Below are 19355 nucleotides of genomic sequence, written 5' to 3' on the forward strand. Positions count from 1 at the left end.
TGTGCCTGCAGGTTGTTTTTCCAGCCTGCACGATAGGAAATGCTGACTTTGCACAGTCTGCACTCTGCCCTGGAGCTTGATGTAGCATTAAAATGAGCCCAAATCTTGCTCCGTTTTCTGTCACTCATTTATTTTCACCTATTCAGTTCTCACACTGACTCCCCTTCTTTCTGTGCTTCTTGACCGCTGAGTGAGTGTCTGTACATAAACACCTGCCGACGAATAAAAATAAACCATCATACTCCCACTACTTCCTGTCGTCTTCTTTGTCGTTTCCACCAGTAGGAACATCCGCCTGTCAATCTAGCAACTCATATGATGCGAAAAAAAAAGTGTTTCTGGTGAAGTTTTGGAAAATGCATCAATTTGGATATGACGAAAAAAAAACGACCTCATCCTAACCCTCGAATTGTTTACCAAAATACAAGAGTTTTTTTTAAATTGGTGTTTTCGTTAAGCAAATTTATTATTGTAATTTCAATTTGAGTAACTTTATGGTGATCAAAAGCACATCTAATATAAAGCAACGCCTGTGCTTCTACGTCATTGGCGCAATTTTTGTAAACTTCCCAAAAACGCAGCATCAGTCTCTTCAACAGATATAAACTACAATACCCACAGGCCCACAGGACGTTACTAATAACGTATGAAATATGTTATTAGTATTTTATACTAATAACGAGTATTTCATACGAGTGTTTCATACTCGTATGAAAGAGTATGGATGCGCATTAATTGTTTAAGAATGAGCCAGTGAGTGCTAAGAGATACCAGGTCTCCCTATCCAACACACTCTTCAGTGTGGAAGTTGTTACTGAGTGAAGAAAACTCAACTCAGTGATCAGTTACATGTTAAGAAAGGAAGACAGAGGAAGAATCAAAGTGTGAGTAGCTATTAAAAGAAAACTGTACCACATAAGAAGGCATGTCAGTTGTTTCTTACAGGCAGATCAACAGAAAGTGTGAATTTGTCTGACCTTTTCCATCCTGAGTGACCTTGTACTTCATTAGTTTTCATCGTTTCATACTCAATTGTTTCAGTATACAAACAGGACGGCAGTCATACCCCTGATTCCTTTATTGAATCAGGACAGAGAGAGAGAGAGAGAGACTCGGGCAGAAAACAGGAAGGCTAAATTCACATTCAGTCTGTCCTGGAACATTCAGTATTTGGATATGTTGGCAACCTTTTTTAAAACGAGGTGAAGGACTGCGTTCACTTTTCACAAATCTGAAATTCCAAAGACGGTTTAAATTGTAACTCAATAATCATTTTTGCTCTTTTTTTTTTTCATAGTAAAACCTTGTTTCACAGGTCTGTTCCTCACAAACACGATGTAACTTCTGATTCTTTTTTTGCTTTGTTTTTGATTCTGATTCATCTCCGTCGGCTGGCAGCAGGACACTAGCAGGAAAAAAACAAGATATAATATCGACTGAACGAAACAAGGAAGCTGTTCAGCTTTTGTTATATAGTAAGTGTTGATTTTTAGCTAAGCTCTGAAAGCATCTTATTTTTGTCAGACACATACGAATAAAAAGGGTAAGAAGTATTTTCTCTAACTCTCAAGTCATCCTTCAGTTTTCGCTAACATCGTATTCCTCTGGATTCTCCTCTTACTCTTCTTATATCCTCCTCACAAACCTGTTCCTTCTCACGTCAGTGTTTCTGATTGGCTCTTTTGTCTTTCGTCCATCAGCTCTGACAAGCGGCAGACATCCAGCCATTAAAACCTAAACCTAAACAGATCCCGTCATCTCGGGAGGGGAGTCTCTTCTGTCCTTAAGCCTCTGATTTCTCTCCTCTCCTCTCCTCTCTTGTGCCGCCTGCAGGTGAGCGGGATCAACGCGTCGCTGAGCAGGAAGCGCGAGCAGCGCGTCCTGCTCATGGTGGTGATCATGGTGATCTGCTACCTGCTCTGCTGGATGCCGTACGGGATCATGGCGCTGTTGGCCACCTTCGGGCCGCCCGGCCTGGTCACGCCCGAGGCGAGCATCATCCCCTCGGTCCTGGCCAAGACGAGCACCGTCATCAACCCGGTCATCTACGTCTTCATGAATAAACAGGTGAGAGGTAGCAGAGAGCGAGGATTCGAGCTGAGGCCACTGTTTTTTTTGTTGTTGTTTTTGATTCTTGGTTTGAAACTCTTACAGCAGCTTTCTCAAAAGGTTTCAAGGTGTTTTGATTTAACATCTGCTTTGTGTTTCTGTAAGGATCTGTCTCAAATGTACATACTGAATAATTTACATTCCCATGTGAGCAAATAAGATAAAAAGCTGGTGTTTTGCTGTTTCTTATTTGGTTAAAATAAAATGTGCTGAAAACGCAACTTTGAGGAATCCCAGTCCAGTAATTTGGAATGTGATGGCGATAAAATCTATATATGTCCATCATTTATATCTGTATTGGATATTGAAAAGAAAATCTAGATTGGGTATCATGATGATGTATCCGGTCCATCGGGACAGATCTAATTAGTCTAATTCTGGGCTGTTCTACTCCTAATTGCACTGACTGAACAGATTAAAGTTGTTTTTACATGTTTGACCAAACTTGTGAAGCTATTGGTACATTTAAGTGTGCTGTTCTGGTGCAGTTATCTAATTCATTTGTAATTCATTACAGTTGTTGGGGGGCATTTTCAGTCAATTCTGCAGTTTTCCTGTATCGGATCGGTATCGGCCAATACTAAACTTCAGATATTGGTATCGGTATCGGATGTGAAAAACGTGGATCGGTGCATGCCTATTAATCAAACAATAATCTTCCCATTTCCATAAATCCCAGGTCGCTTTGAACAAATCTACTTAATAGATTTTGCTGTCAACGTATGGACGCCCTTCCTGTCATTCCACCAAATTCATGGTTTGAAATTCCCGTCAGAACATTCTGGCTGTGTCGTGAAAGGATTCATCATCCAAAGTGTTGACGTTTAAATTCACACTCTGCCTCGCTTCATCTTGTCAGACGTCCTCTTAAAATAGGAAGTTAACTTTCTATCATTCAGCCATATCACAGGGGTTCCCAAACTTTCCCAAAATTGAATGTAAACCCACAGACAATTATGTAAAGACACATCAACTTTCATAATGTTTACTTTTATTAATGTAATTAATACCTATTGTAATAATGCAAACCATTACTTTTGGGAGAAATGAAGTGTGATTATCACTTAGAAATATGAAAAGTACACCATTATTATGAGATAAACAACCGAAATGATGCTATACCTTTTATTATATATATATATATATATATATATATATATATATATATATATATATATATATATATATATATATGGATGCAGTACCTTGATTACATTAGCTTAAAAAGCTAATGCAGAAAAAAAAGTTTTAAGTTCGACATTCATAATCATGTCGAAGGGCAAAACTACAATTTTTTTTTTAAGTTGAATTGAATACACAAATTACTGGGTTCTGGTAAACAAGTCGGTCTCGGCCTGGCTTATTGTTTCATGACCGAGGAGCTGTAGGGTGACGAGATGAAAACCGAAACAACAGAAAGAGCTGGGAAACGAACTCCAACATCAGATATTTTCTCCGGCGGCACATTTGATGAGAAACCAACTGTATGCACACACCGAATGGGAAACACAAAGACTTTGAGTAGAAATATTCAATCACAGCCGACCATACAAGCAATGTCGCATAATTTTATGCACTTCTTGCTCGTTTTTTTTTTGTTGTTTTTTGTTATTTAATTAGATCCAGTGAGCAATGAAAACAAGCCTGTTTTTGTTCCATAATTCTGCCGGATTTCTCTTATCCAGCGGTTTCCTTTTCACCCAGGAAGGGAGTTTGGAGGTCAGAAAACAATGGCCGAGGCAGATCCGAGAATCTCCTTACTGAAAATTAGATTAATCTCTTTTGAGGAGAAGATGTGCTGAATATAAATCGGATTTACTGACCCTCGTTGACTTATTTAGACGAATGCTCCTGCGGCGAAGCCGCAAAGAAAAAGTGGGGAAAAGAAAGAGTTGTGAGCAGGAATTGTTGAAGCAGGACTCCAGTTACTTTTAATTTGGTCTCATTTGTCAGTCTTGTTCCTTCATGAAAATATATTATTATTACTGATAATTGTTGATGTGGCACCTTTGTTCTCACAGGACAAATAAATCTTTTTTTTTCTGTTCTCCAGGGTCTCTCAGTAATGTCAACTATTCCAGCTGTTTTTCTTAGTGGACTTCAGAACATGTTTTCAATTTCAGGGCTTTTAAAAAAAAAAAAAAAGAAAATCCTTCACGTGAAGAGCTCTTAACCTGCTGTGTAGCTGTAGAAATATTTCCTGAATAGTTGAATGCGGTCAGAACCTTGAGAGTTCTGGGAATCTTGTGGGATTAAATAAATTTTAAGAAATAAATGGTTAGTGTAGCAGTTTTCAAATTTAGATTAACAAGCTAAATTACAACAAGCTGTTTATCGCCTCATGCACAGAGTCCACATGCTGCAGAGGGCTAATGACAACATTCTGGTCTGGTCGGGTAATCTTCAATTTAGTTTTGCTTATTGTTTGATTTTTTTTTCTCTCCTCTGGATTCGTTTGATTTTTTTCTTTTCTCCTCTGGATTCTTGTGCTGGATTCTGTTTTGAAGTTGTTTAAGACAGTGGCGTTCAAAGTCGGGTCTCAAGGGTTTGCGTACTATAAGTTTTAGATGTCACCGTAATTGTCTCATTACCAGCCTGGTACAGAACTGGAGAACATGCTGATTAGGTAATTTAGCCCTTTAAATCAGCTGAGTTGGAACAAGGACGCAACTTAAAGCTGCAGGAGGCTAACTGTGGAAGACCGGAGCTGGACAGCTTTGGTCTAAACACACAAGTGTGTTCAGTCATAGGACAAAATCTAGGCAAAAATACAGTCCAGTCCAGAGTGAGTTGGATCTCCAAAGGTTGCCTACAAAGTATAGATGGGGCACATATAGGTGAGCTCAAAAGGTTACCTACCTCAGCCCTGTCTACGTGGAAATGAACACGGTAAACTGAAAATGTGCATCTGGTAACACTAATTGACCAGTAGCGCTGTACCACTTCCACTGAACGATGTGCAGAAATCGTAAAACACCGAACAGCGCCATGTTTATGTGTAAGAGTGAGGTGCCTTATCACAGGGTTCATTATTATAGGTGGAGAAAATATTATCACACATTATCTCTCTAGTATTGTACCAACACATCATGGTGACAGGTTTGACACATTTTTATAAAAGTCACATTCCTCAGCTTTAAAAGTGATGCACAACTTGTTGGTCTTTCCCTTGCTATCTAAATAAAATACACTGAAGTTTCTTGTTGTGATGTGATAAAATGTGAAAAGGTTGAATGGGTGTTCACAGCTTCACAGATTGTCTGCTTTTTCTGTCTTTTTTTTTATGGGGCATAAAGAGAATGTCAGCAGAAAAATGCAGACACAGATGTGGTTATTGGAGGTATTGTCACACCCTTTCTGTGCAGAGAACTGATCAAAAATCCCAGCAAAAGAGTTTGTAGTTAGTTATTTTAACCATTTATTTTACACAATTAAATGTAGATTTTCTTATCCCGTCGGAACAGATGACTTGTATAACTCGCTAAGGGACTTCGCACATTTAATTAGAGATTATGTCGTCCCAGATGTCTTAACACCACTTCTGCCAGTGAGACGAAAAAAATGTTATGAAGCAAAATTCAGCAGCCTTGATGACATAAAACCACAGCAAAAATTGAAACTCAAATGAATCACACTATCCAGCTATTGGCTTCCTGTTCTTTTTAGTTGTTTAATGACTTCTTGAATGATTTTATAATGGGCCTTTTTATCCAAAGTTTACTGCTCAGAATTCCTGCTGCGCTTGCTCTCTACGCCTCCTTTTCAAGTTGCTCTGTAAAGCAAATCCCTTTGTGCCAACCAATACATTTAGACACATGATTAAAGATGTTTTCTTCCCCTTCTGAAATATTGTTCATCATGGTGAGAAAACATAATGGGAGATAACTGAGATTGTCCCGCCAGAGCAGACGAATAAAACATTTTCCTCAACGTAATCTTTATTATCGCTTCCAAGTGAAGCTCAAAAAGGTTTAGAAAAATATTCCCCTCAGACCTTGTCAAGACAGATTTATACTGTACCAAAAAATAAAATAATGTACAGTTCTCTGTGCTGGAAAAGGAAATCTCATCTCCAAAGCCATTTGAAGTGTAAACTTTCTGCTCAGTTATAGTCAATAGTTTCATTATTGTACAGACAGAAAGTTGGAAAAAGGAAAAAAGACATAGTAATTGTTTCCTTTTGGGGTGACAATGTTAGCTTGTCAGCTGACTTGCTGATTGACCTCAGAGAGACACTGGAGTCCAAACGCCATCGACCTCGAAGCAGCTCAAAGAGACGGGGGGGAAACACAGAATGTCCTGTATGTCATTTTCAGTCTTCAATTCCTCCCAGCCCGTTACTATGGAAACTGTGAGTTGAGGCGAGTTGAAGACTAAAAATGCTGTACAGATACAAGTAGCAGCTGGTTTGCGTTTGTCAGCGGCGGTCACGGCGAAGAGGCCTGGGGATGAAGGGTAAGTTTTCTCTGAATCCTTCTGTGTGGTCTCTGTGTCAGCTGTGCTGTTACAAAGGTGTAAGTGTTTTTGTCTGTGTCCTACCAACTCCTGTTTTTCCTTCACAGCCTACAAATGTGTTGGCTATATAACAGTGGGGTAGACTCTGACCACAAGGGGTCTCTAGGAGTGAATTTGATAGAGAAAAAGAGATTTTTCTAGGAAATTACTAGCCTGGCCTTTAGCTTCCTGCGCTATTCCTCTGTATTTAAATCTACCTTCACAACACAGTCTGGGCTTTCTCCCGTTTACTTGAATTCCTTTTGGTAGATTTGTATGTATAATTTTCATTTATTTATTTTGCATCGTTTTAGAATTGTAGTCTGCCTGTAGTTTTAGCAATGGCAGCGGAGGAAGGGAATGTAGCCTTTAAGTCCAAATGTTAAATCAACATTAACAGTCACTTCGTTTGGATTAGCATTTCTCTCTTCGCAGTGGAGGGAGGTTGTTTACAGCGAAGGCAATTTCCGGTAAGCTTCTTAGCGTCGAACTGGCATATTACTTACGTCGTGGCCAAACGTTAGCGTTTGGGTAATATTTAAAACTTCAACAGAGTGCACACTTCAGGAAGCAATTGTCAATAGCCAAGAACCCAGACTCTCTGTACGAAGCGAAGCGTGGAACAATATGCTGGTTTTTACCAGGTTAGAAAATGACAGACTTAAGAACTTTCTGTTGTTTTCCTTGACTGGTACAGCGGTGGCCACATTTATGGGTGCCCGAGGAAAAGACGAGTATATTTCTTAACTGAGGCCAACATTAAAGGTGGAGTATTATGTAAAATCAACTTTTTTGAGCTTTATGTCATATTATAATGTTATTTATTATAAATATAATGAATATATCCTCAAAAATATAGCCGACCGTTGACTCTTTCATGCATGTCTCACATGGCAACCAGCTTCCTTCTTGGATACAATAAATACAACTAACAAAGACATTGGGGTAAAAAAAAATACAAATCATAGTTTGTTCTGATGTTAATCCCAAAACTATTTATGGAGGCTCTGTAGAAGGCATTAACAAATTAGAATGAACACACTGTTCAGTAGTTTTAGTCCCATGTTTAAAATTTTACACTGTGCTCTTGGTTTGAATGGAGACATTTTCTGTCAGATTTCTGTCAGACATTACAGCTTAAATATTGAACTCCACAACTTGCTACCCAGAGATTCTCATTCATGATAAGTTAAAAGGACGCCTGAGCCTTCTGAAGCTCATCTGCTGTGTCTCTGGGAGATGTTATGATTTATCTTAACATCTCCCAGAGACACAATATGAATGAATATATGAATACATCAGTATTCATGTATTTATTTTCTTAGTCGGGAAAGAAACTTGATTTCTAATCCTATCTTTCTTTCACATTTTCATCAGCTGGAAAGAGGAATCCCTCATACTATTGACTGATCTTAAATCAAAGTGGAGGAACACACAGATGGTCCTTTTTTCACAGTTTGGGCAGGTTTTGGTTTCTGGATTCTCTCATCACAAACCAGTAATGGAAAATTAAAAAGTAAAACTTGAGGACTTTATTTTTAATTAATTAATTTATTTTTTAAAAAGCAGGTTTAACTTTAAAAAGTAAATTTTTTTGGTTCTCAAAAAAGAAGTGGTGCACTCTCAGACAAAAGAAGTGACAAATAACCTTGCTAAGCAGATAAAGTTGGAGAGATCCAATCAATATGCTTGGAAGCATTGAAGCAAATCTTCTGTTCGCATAGCAAAACTTCTGGTAAATATAAAACTCCAGGATTGTTTCAGTCAGAGAAAATGCCTTATTTCTGGCTATCAGCAGGGCAATAATGTTTGGAGCCGAGAGTAGAGTCCCAGGAAATCCCAAGAGGAAGTCAGATGATTCATTCTTTTCACTCGTTCCAGTGTGCCGGAGCTGTCGGATCTATTAATTTTTCCCGTTGCACTCGGTGGACCGTGGGCTTTACCGCTACAACACTGGGGAGTTTACAGAAACAGATTAAGTCAAAAACAATTTTCAGGTAAGGTTTTGGGTCATCTGCTGACACCCGTTAAAGAAAGTTAAAATTCTTCCCATCATGGCGTCTTTCTGTCGTTTCTGTCAGCTGCAACAAACTTAATGAAGAAACTTGTAGAATCATTTCTGCTCCCAGCTACTACAAGTTCACCTCAGCGAGTCAGTATATAATTAAAATATGTTTCTGTCAATTCAGTTTGTCAGAAAATTAAAAAGTAAAATTTTAAGGGGTTTTAAAGTACAAGTCATGCTATGACCTGGACAATCACGGAAGCAAAGGCAGACTGGACAGCAGTCCAGCAGACGGTCATTAATACCCAGCTTCAATTGGTCACTTCTACTGAAGCTAACGCACTTAATGCTGCATCAAAAGGTATTGAGAGAAAATAGAGTGGAAGGAAAAAGTAGAAAAATATGCACAAGGAACAAGGATAAATGTGAATTAAAGTTTATTGAAGAATCTAGGATGGATGAGTGAAGGTATCAAAGGCCTCAATCAGATCAAGAGAGACAAGAATGGATAAGCAACCAGTCAGAAGCAAGAAGGTCTTTTGTCATTTTTATCACGTATTTCGGTACAATGAAGGAGTTGAAAGTCAGATTAAAACTCTTCATTTTATTTGATAGGTTTAAATTCAAGTGATTAACTTTTTCGAGAACTTTGGAAACGGCGGGTAGATCTGATATAGGACGAAGAGTATTGAAGTTCAAAGGGTCGAGACCCGGTTTCTTGATAGTGGGAGTAATGGCGGCGGATTGAAATGCTGCAGGGACGATTCCAGAAGACGGAGAGGAGTGGATGATGTCAGTGACGATGCAGAGAAGAGAAGGAACAGGTTTTAACAAGGACTGTAGGAAAAAGATCGAGCTGACGAGAAGAGGACTCAGACTGGAGAATAATATCTTCATTTTTTAGCATTAGGGAGAGAAAAAACCAGAACAACATCTGCGTTTCTTCTGCTAAGTTGGTTTTGTTCAAACTTTAGAAGCATCTAACCTGGACTAAGGAGAAAAACTACCAGACTGTTTCTCTGTAGTTTAAAGTCCTCTTTCCAGAAAAGAATGAGTTTTGCATTTTCATTGGTAATTGATTTGGAAAGCCATTTTATCTTCTAGCAAAACGTATCAATGCCTGCTTTAGTGGCCAGCAAACTGGACAGATTCTCATCCTGCAGGAGTACTGCCACGAAAAAGACAAGAGACAGCAGAACAACAGTTCTGTTTCAGCAGCTGAAAGGAACTACTGAAACATCCTCAACGCCTCGGTAGACCCAGACGCTGATCACGTCCAACACGGTATCTTAATTCATTTCTTGTTGGACACTTAATCTGGAAACACTTTAAATATGTTGAATTACTGAAATAAATCAACTTTCATTTGACGGAATATAGTAAAATAATGGTCTTCTCATAGAACAACACTCTTCAATCTTCGTGACAGGCGAGTCACTTTCATAAAAGGCGAGAGGCGATTCGTGACATTTTAACCTTGTACTTTTTCTCTAGCTGCACTGCAGTAAGCTGTGATCCTAGAGAACACCGTATGAACAAACTGCATGCGGATAATCTCAGATGCAACCCTTCCTTATGTGTTGTTTCCAGCACAAACCCCTCTGTCCAACACTTCCTGTCAGTCCACGTCTTTGATCCGTCTCCCTGACATGCTCCGTGTCATCCGTCAAAGTCTTCACCTTCGTGTCCACCGCCTCCAAACAAATGCTTCTCAACTAACTTCCTCCTCCACCATTTACCTGTCGTCTCCATCACACTTCTCTCCGTCCTTCCCACCTGCCCGTATTGTGGCACACGTGGGTGCCGATCGTCTCGTTTTCCCTACACCTCCTCTCGCAAGCTTTCCTTTTCGGATGACCTACTGGTTGTGTGCCGACGGGCGCCGGGGATGAACGTGTTGCTTGTGCAGACGGTGTGAGGAGATGTTTTTGTTAGATCCTGGGGCACTTCTCGCTTTCTGTCCCGCCGTGCATCCCTTCCCACACAGAACACACTCGACAGAAAGCAGAATGCTGGAGAAGCTCGGTGTTGCGTCAAACAGCTCCTAATTCTCAATAAGGTAATGAGTAAATGTGTTCCTAAGATAAGTTTGTGGCAGCAGCGCAGAAGTTGTAAAACTGTAAACCTTTACATGGTTATGGCTTTACATAGCCTGTGTTAGATAAGTACTTTTTTGTATCCACAGGTTGTATGTAATAAATGGAAAAACTTCAATAAAAAGTCAGTGATTAAAACATGTAAGAAAAAATTCCAGGTATGTATTTGATAAGAGAAATAGCATAACATGACATTAAGCTAAAAAAAAAAAAAAGTCAATTTTAGATGCTACTGCCCTTTTAAAGACGAGAGGTAAACATGCCTAAGAAACATTTTAATAAACCCTCTTCAATCAGTCTTATTGATTGAAGATTGTGTCTACAGCCACTCTAAATAGTTAGAACCTGCTGGAAATTGAACTTAGTTGAAATGTCCTTCAGACTGCAAGACTTAGCTGAGATATTTTGGGTATCTACAAGATTCTTGCTAGAAATTACATCTAAGTAAGACGTAGTAAACAGTCGCTGACAGAAACATAAAATAATCGTCTGAGCTTTCCCAAACTTTTTAGTGTCGTAGAAATCTTACCGAATGTGAAACTCGAGTTTGAAAATGATGAAATTTTCTTAGAAAATGTCCAATTCTGGTGAACCGAAAATAGAAATGGTTTCGGTGGTATTGACTGACCTTAAACAGAAAAAGTTTAAACCAATGTAATGTTGGGGAAAAAGGGCTTAATATCTGGTTTCTACTCTCACTATTACGCTTTAGAAACATGATACATTTTTTACTTTTCTCAGTACTACACCACACATAGCGCCCGCGAGAAAATGTAGTAGACTATGAGTATACGTGAATCTCTGAAAGTATACTAAGTATACTACGTTTACTTGAGAGCGGTTTCTTTTCCACCTACAGGATCTTGGCAGGAGGAGCGGATAAATTGTGCGAGGCGTGCTTCAGCCTTGACCGTGTGCTGAGAAGGTTTGTCACGGACGTGCCAAGAATTTAAACGTGGGAAAGCATTGTTATGCTTTCAACCTGTCGCTGTGGCCCTCACTTATTTACAATCTTCCTATCTGTCCATCATTACGGCCAGGTTCTAGCTGGGGGAACACCAGGGCTCTGTTTTATGCTGGGGGGTTTGTTGTAGAACAGGAAAATGTGCATGAAATCACAACTTCAAATCTGTGAGGTTGAATGTATTGTGATATAAGGTGTTTGTATGTTTTTGCCCTTCATGTCTGTCTTGAACGTTTCCTGTCCCACTCTGATGGTTAATACAGTTCAGAGCTGAATTTTTGGTAGGTTTGAAAGCTAGCTTAAACCAGCTATCTTTCCCTAAAAAAATCCCAAGTTTTTTAAGGGAAAACTTGGGATTTAAATGGTTTAATTTGTTCAAAGTGGCGACTCACCAATCTATATGAACTTCAGATACCGATATCTGAAGTTTGGTATCAGCCGATATGACACAGAAATTATGCTGACTGACTTATATTTCTTTTTTTTTTTTTTTAATAAACACGGACATACTCTCTTACAAATTAATTTGATAACTCAGGACCAGTACACCAGTCTTAAATTCTCCGCTAGCTTCACAAGCTTGGTCAACAGTACTGTTGTCTGTAAAACAGCAAATGTTTGACTGGCTTTATCACGTTTTTATAAAATGTTTTATACCAGATGTCTTAAAAAAATAAAAGCTTTGTCAAAGGTCTCTGGGATCATAAATGTTTTTTCCTTGATTTTTCCCAAATCTAAAACAGCAGTTTGTGTTCTTTCTAGTTAGGAGTGGTTTAGTCTTCTGCGGATGATAATTTTGACTTCTTCTTGTAGTCAAATCATGACTAATGACTTAAACTAATACAAGCGAGGCCTACCGAAATTTAGATTTGGTTCTAGATTCCTTTTTTTAATCAACGAGATGAGATTTGGACTATTTTTGGAAGACCGGCCTCATGTTCCCTTCATCTGTAAATAACGGCTCTCATTGTTATATGATGAAATGATTTTTCATACTGATTGATGTCAGTAGCTTTTTCTCATCTATTGCTGAGTTTTTTTACATTCCAACATGGTGTGGCGTTGTTCGGGAACCTTTAGTCTCCTTGTAGACGTACAGGCCTGACAGTCCTGGGTGAAGCTAGTGGTGTATAACACAATTTTCCACAAAAGAGGAAATAAATAAATACATATATACAGTATATATATATATATATATATATATATATATATATATATATATATATATATATATATATATATATATATATATATATAAACAAAAATGTTTTGCTTTTTATCCTTTTAAGTTCCAAGTGCCATTGGAGTTCACAGGCTCAAATGGTTCTAAGTTACTACATTCATTTTTCTTTTTGAAAAAAGATCAGTAGTTGGGTCTGAAAATTATCTTAATAGTTACAAATTTAACAAAACTTTGGTCCATATCTTGACCACAGGAAGTAATTATGTTGCTGTGGTTTCCACCCCGTTTACGTCCCAACGCTGCGACCTCTTGGCAACATATTCAACTACGATTGCGTCTTTTTTTTTCCTTTGCAAAACCAAACACTACAATGCAAAAACTTAGTCTCACCAAGTATTTTAGTCTATTTTCTTATTGAAAATATCTTAATACACGTGAAATGAGACTAAACTAACTTTTTTCAGCAAGACACAGGAACTTGTTTTCAGTGAATAATTAATTTATATTGATGAAAAAAGTGCCGTTGCCACTGGTGGATTATTTCACTTATAACAAAAGTGTAAAATCCGCCTGTGGAATTAGTACTTCTTTCATCAATATTAATGAATTATTTACTTGAAACAATCTCCTGTGTCTTGCTGATAAGTTACTTGAGTCTTATTTCAAGTTTGGTAAAAATATTCTTAGTAAAGCCTAGATACTATAAAACACCTGGTAAGCTTCTGTGTTTTTGCAGTGTAACTGGTTACTGTCAAAATTGTTTTCTATAATAAAAAATACAAAAACTGGAAAGAGCAGCTCAGTGTTGAGAGCAAGGAAACACAAAAAAGGAAAGTATGGAGAGTAAAAAGATCAAATTGTTCTACTTGAGTTCACCATCCCGAACCTTCCTGGGGTTTTGTTCATTTTTTATTTTTTTGTTTCCCCCACAAACCGCTGTAGGTTCAATCTATTTTCTCGTAAGGCAGACCACACGTCGATCCGTTTGTAACAGACTTTTCACACGTTTCCCATGCAGCTGTTGTCTAACCGGAGCGCCGTGCTTTGCCCGCTCTCCTCGTCGTATTCAGCCTCTTCGGTGCTACAGAGTTGCGGGCACCGCGACTCTCAACCTCTCATCTCTCAAGAGCTCTCGTGTTTTTCCACAGCAGCACAAACCGCCACGAACGCAGCTGCCGCTTCACACCCGATCACCAGGAGGCCTCGCCCGCCTAATGAATAAATTATCCAGGTCAGGATGGTGGCAGCGTCTGTTTATTTTTCCCAGTTTCGAATTCATCTTCTTCAAGTCGGCCGTAACTCGTGGTTTTTCTTCCTTTAGACGTCCTCTCTGATTCCTGAGAGGAATCCATATTCAGTTTCTGAGCTGCTGACCTAGATGAATCTTCCACATATATGTGAGACAGACGTCTGAAAGCCCCAGGCTTACTGGCGGTTAAACTTGCCTAACCTGTGTCACACGGTCTTCTGGGTCGCTGGTAGCGCGGATGTTAGCGGTGCCCCCGCTGCGTTTCTGGGCCACAAACACGAGTATGATTCATGAAAGTTTGGGGGAGGAAATCCAGCGAAAATGAGGTCCCTTAACTTTAAGTTGTTTTCCCCAGAGGAGCCCAGAGGCCAACAGAGCAACTATATTTAAAAGCGATCCATACATAATTACTTATTAATATCACTTCTCTCCCTCCTCCGTCTGCTTCTTCTGGTCTGGGTCATCTCTGACAACTTCCAGGTGTGAAACTCCTGGAAACCAGAAAAAGAGGCCAGCGCTCAGAGAGACCTATCTGGTTTTAAAAAAGAAATAAAAAAAAAAACTTGTTTTGTTAAAACCCAACAGAGAAGGTTGGATATGAAGGACTTTCAAGGTGCCCTCTTCCTGTTTAATTCACTTCTTGTGGCAGAAATTGTTTCAGTACTACGTTGAATGAGACCACACACACACATTCAGATGGATAATACACACTGTGCACATTGTATCGGGGTTTGCAGCTTTGTAGCTGGAGTATGTAACTTTTATAAAAAATACTTTTTTTTAACATATTTGTCGAAACTGTCACTTTGTCTTGACAGCATTGTATGAAACAGAATATCTGTTAAAAGAAACAAAAATAATCTTTTCTGCCTTCTCTTGGTGCTAAGTGAAAACAACCAATCAGAGCCAGGAGGCGGGTCTTAGCGATGTCAATCATAAGACTATTTAGCATGGGCACTGATGACAGCTTGTAAATGGTTTTTCTGTAGTGGTCAGTTGTTTTATTTTTGCCATTAGCACATTTAGCAGCTCACACACAAGATTGATTGACAACAATAAGACCCTCCCCCTGGTTGGGAGCTGCATTTCTTCACATGGCGATAGCAGCACAGAGAGAAGATGGAGGAGATCAATCTTTGTTCAGATTGTCTGTCTCATATTGGAGTCACAATACGGTTGTACTATTAACAAATATGTAAAGAAAAAAAAGCACTTTTTATTAATTTTTTTTCATCTGTTTAGAAATTCAGTAGCTGGATCATGCATAAAGTGTTGATTCCACACATAAATCAAAATATGTTGCCTTTTTTTTTCTTCTTATAATCAGTTTTTATTGTGAAAAGTCTGGATTTACTGGAGCTCAGCGGTGGAGTTTACAGAGTTCCTCTGCTTCAAAGATGGATACAAAATTTCTCAATGACATCACGGTTGGTTGGTTTTTTTTCCTCATATTAAAGGCTCAAACTGACCAAGGTGGCCTAGTAAGTATTAATCATGGCTTAAGTTTCACTTTCAGTTTAGGTTGGTAATAAAAAGATATTTATGAAGATCTCTGTATATTTTAGAAGTTTACATAAGTAAGTGATATTTGATGTGACAACCCTTCCAAAATGACATTTGTTCCTGCGTAAACGGTGATTTTACATATGCTAGCATTTGTCTTAAGATAAGAATCGGTAACATTTAACAAAAACTCATACTATTTTATGTTTTAACATTCAGTAGCTTTTTGCTCATTTCTTTTAAGCAAAGGTTTTCAAACAAGGCGTAAAACTTACACCTCTCATCAAAAAGCCTTTGTAATGGATCTGAACACCCACTGAAAACGCTGAACGTACATTAGCGCTCTGCTGCTGGAGGTGTCATGAATAGAAGAGAACGAGGCGTTTCTCTTTTCAGCCACACTAATAAGAAGCATACACTTGCACACTGACTTTTCTCTTCTCATTGCGAACGTCATTACCTGATTAATTTGGGAGCAAGTAATTTGTTGCCATTGGTGTATTGTTCCGCAACACAAAGCAGGCGACACAATTATCCCAATGAGCAAGTTTATAATGAAGTGTGTGGAACACGGGGAGAAAGCAGAAGGCTGAGGTTGGACATAATTAGTTGCTTTTTGCCCAAAGGGTGAACAATGAGGTGTGCAGAAAATGCAACTGAACATTCTTTTTGTAGAGACCTACTTTGGACAAATCCGAGCTAAATGTTTTACTGAGCAAAAGCACACTTTCCGTGTTCATTCGGTGTGTTGAGACGAAAGCTGCGTTTCCATTACAAACGTGCAAAACTCTTGTTTTCGCTAATTAAAAAAAAATAATACAATTTCGCAATCGCGGTCTTTCCAATAAATAAGAAACGCAATTTAAATCACACGTGAATAGGTTTCATTAAAAACTCCTGCCATCCTCCTACCACTTCCTGTCGTCTTGTTCGTTGTTTGCACCAGTAGTAACATCCGGTTGTTGATCACATGACCCATGTGATGGGGGGGAAAAAAGTGTCTCCATTGTAGTTTTGTGAACTAATCAAATTTCGATATGGCCAAAGAAAACGGCAAAATGTTTTATCGAGAAACACCTTTGTTTTTCTTTTTCTTTTTTTTTTATTGCAGTGTTTCCAGTAACACTCCCACAGCGTTAGGCTGGGGGGTCATTTAGACCCCACGGGATTTTTTTCCTATGTATGGATGTATGTCTGGCTGGGTCGCACTGTCCCCGCATGTGCTTTTATGAGTTTCTGTTTCTTTGTGTGTGGAAACAGATGGTCTGATGGGACAACACCCACTTCCCCACCGTCCAATCGTGACATTTGCTGCACTCCTCCTGAGCGTCAAACTAAAACCGCGAGAAGCTTAAGAGAATTCATTTTCGAAATGTCAAATTGCGTAATTACATGGCCAAAGGAAACGCAACTGAAATTGGAGATGCTTTATGTTGTGCTCTAACTTTGTGTTTATGTGCTTGCCCCAGTTTTACAGATGTTTCCGAGCCCTGCTGCACTGTGCCGCTCCTCGCAGAGGCTCCAGCTTGAAGAGCTCTTCCAAGGCCGGTACCAAAGCTGTGAAGGGAGTGGCGGTGACCGGCCCCCGCCGGACCGACGACTTGTTGTTTATGGTCGCCTCTCTGGGCCAGCCGGCTGCCACTGTACCCCAGCTGGGCCCGTCCTGTGAACCGACCATTGACTTCACCAAAGCCCCGTCGTCTTACAACCAACCTGTGGTTGTGGTTTCACTGGTGGCCCACTCTGAGGGCTGACACTTTGCTATTGCCGTGAAAACGTCAAATCGCTGTCCTGGAAATCATTAACAATGTTGTAGGGCTGCTGACATCATCTCTGCCTCGGCCTGCCTGGTGGTAGACTGGTAACAAATGGAAACCATGAAATGCCTCTGGACAACGTGAGCAAAAACCCACTGCAGTGAACACACAGAACCTTTGAGGCCTTTGTTTATCTGCAGAACATTTGACTTTTCAACTTTTCTTTCAAAGAAACATACAAAAAAAGGAGAATTATCTGGTCCATTCAAAGAGCCTTATGTGTTTTGAAGCTGAACATTGACTGAGGTATATTTTTTGATTGATTTGTTACTAACAGCACAAGAAGAACCTGGGCAGTTTATGACCCAAAGTATTTTAAAGTTTTGTTACTCAGAGGTAAAGTTTTGACAAAATGTTTGAGCACAAGAAAAATACTGTACAAATTATTTTAGACCTCTAATTATTTAAAGCTTTTAACCTGCTGCAATTTCGCGGAAGGACTTCAACCTGCATCAAAGCACCTGGTTCTAAATAGGGACTTGCTCTATATGTAGCACTGCTGATGTAGCATGCTAACGACATTAAAGTTCCTCCGGTGCAACATGGCTTTGAGTGCCGTCTGCGCATGGACACTGTTACTAGGAGGAATGGTAGAGCAAGGTTTAGGAATGACGAGAAGAATCTCAATAGCTTCACGTAGTAATCTATCCCCAAGCTTGCTTTTTAAAATCATTAAATAAGGGTTAGGATTAGCAAAACAATTTGTTAGGCTCTCAAATTGATTGTTTGAATGAGTCATGTGATCTAATCTCAGATAAACAGGAGAGAACAGAGGACATTTCCCCTTCTGTCTGACTGTGACATCTGACATCATCTTCTACTCGTTCATCTGTGCACCACTTTATATCGCCAGCTGTGTGTGAGCTTCTAAGCTTGTAACTTAGCGACTTGCTTTAAAGGACCACCAGACTGCACAGCCGCCCGCCGTGCCTGTTCAAAAATCGGACACCACTCTCGGCAAGAATAAAATGTCTAAATCTAATTACATAGTCAATTAGAAAAATGCTTTGCGGTCCGGCCTAAACCCCCCTCTGGGTCCGGATTTGGACCGCAGTCCAGCGAATCCCTGATCTCGATTCATGGAGGGACTTTAACGTGTCGATTTCAACAGAATAGGTAATTACATTGTTAAATGTTTAATCACACAATGAATGGTATGTGAACATATCTGCTGTCTGAACTATTTGTTTACTTGACTAATTGAAGTGTTGGGTGATTAACAGTACTGGATAGGAATGAGTGTAAGTGGACTTTTAAGAGCAAACTGTACAGATAAATACAGTGTTACTGCAGGTCACAGGAACACATTTTGAACTCAAATGCATTTGGATCCATAAGGTTGGATGAACAGCAGCATGACAACCTTTTAGTTCCACAAGCCCCAGGTAGAAATCACTATTTATCTTCATAATACAAACCCTATGTTAACTGTTTATTAATAATAATATTATTCCCACAGTTAACATAACATTCATCCTGCTCGGTGCAACTGAAACAACAAAAACGTTGTTTGGTGTGTGTGTGTGTGTGTGTGTGTGTGTGTGTGTGTGTGTGTGTGTGTGTTAGATTGACCTCGTAAAATTACAGGGGATTAAAAGAAGCATACTGTGCAAAGGTATCAGTCAGGAAAAAGATACAAAACAATTTCTAACGCAGACCTTTGGTCTTGTGTAATCTCTTGTATTGTCCACATGTTTAGACTAAGCAGTAGGGTTTAGAGTCAGAAGCCTTTTCTCCTGCACATCTGGATTAAATCCACCAGATGTGCAGGTGGACATCTGGTGGATTCTGATGGAAACACACCAAGCTGTTTTAAAATGTATTATGCTACACTTTATACAATAATATAACATTACTAAAACTATGCTTTGGATAATCGCTTTAAAACACACTGCATGCATTTATAAAAATGCATATTTTAAATGTGTATATATG

At 39.2% G+C, this 19355-nt stretch overlaps 1 protein-coding gene across 1 annotated transcript in view; it reads left to right on the forward strand.

Annotated features, from left to right (window-relative positions):
* LOC102235152 (vertebrate ancient opsin-like) overlaps window positions 1-18193 on the forward strand; it is a 92227-nt gene extending 74034 nt beyond the window's left edge. The window contains exons 3-4 of the mRNA XM_023336001.1: window positions 1834-2067; window positions 17073-18193. Of these exons, the coding sequence (XP_023191769.1) occupies window positions 1834-2067; window positions 17073-17357 (519 nt within the window). The 3' untranslated portion in view covers window positions 17358-18193. The remainder of the gene's footprint in view (window positions 1-1833; window positions 2068-17072) is intronic.
* Window positions 18194-19355: the final 1162 nt, after the last annotated feature.

Source organism: Xiphophorus maculatus, chromosome 6 (genome assembly GCF_002775205.1).
Source record: "Xiphophorus maculatus strain JP 163 A chromosome 6, X_maculatus-5.0-male, whole genome shotgun sequence".
In the NCBI taxonomy this organism is placed as follows: Eukaryota; Metazoa; Chordata; class Actinopteri; order Cyprinodontiformes; family Poeciliidae; genus Xiphophorus; species Xiphophorus maculatus.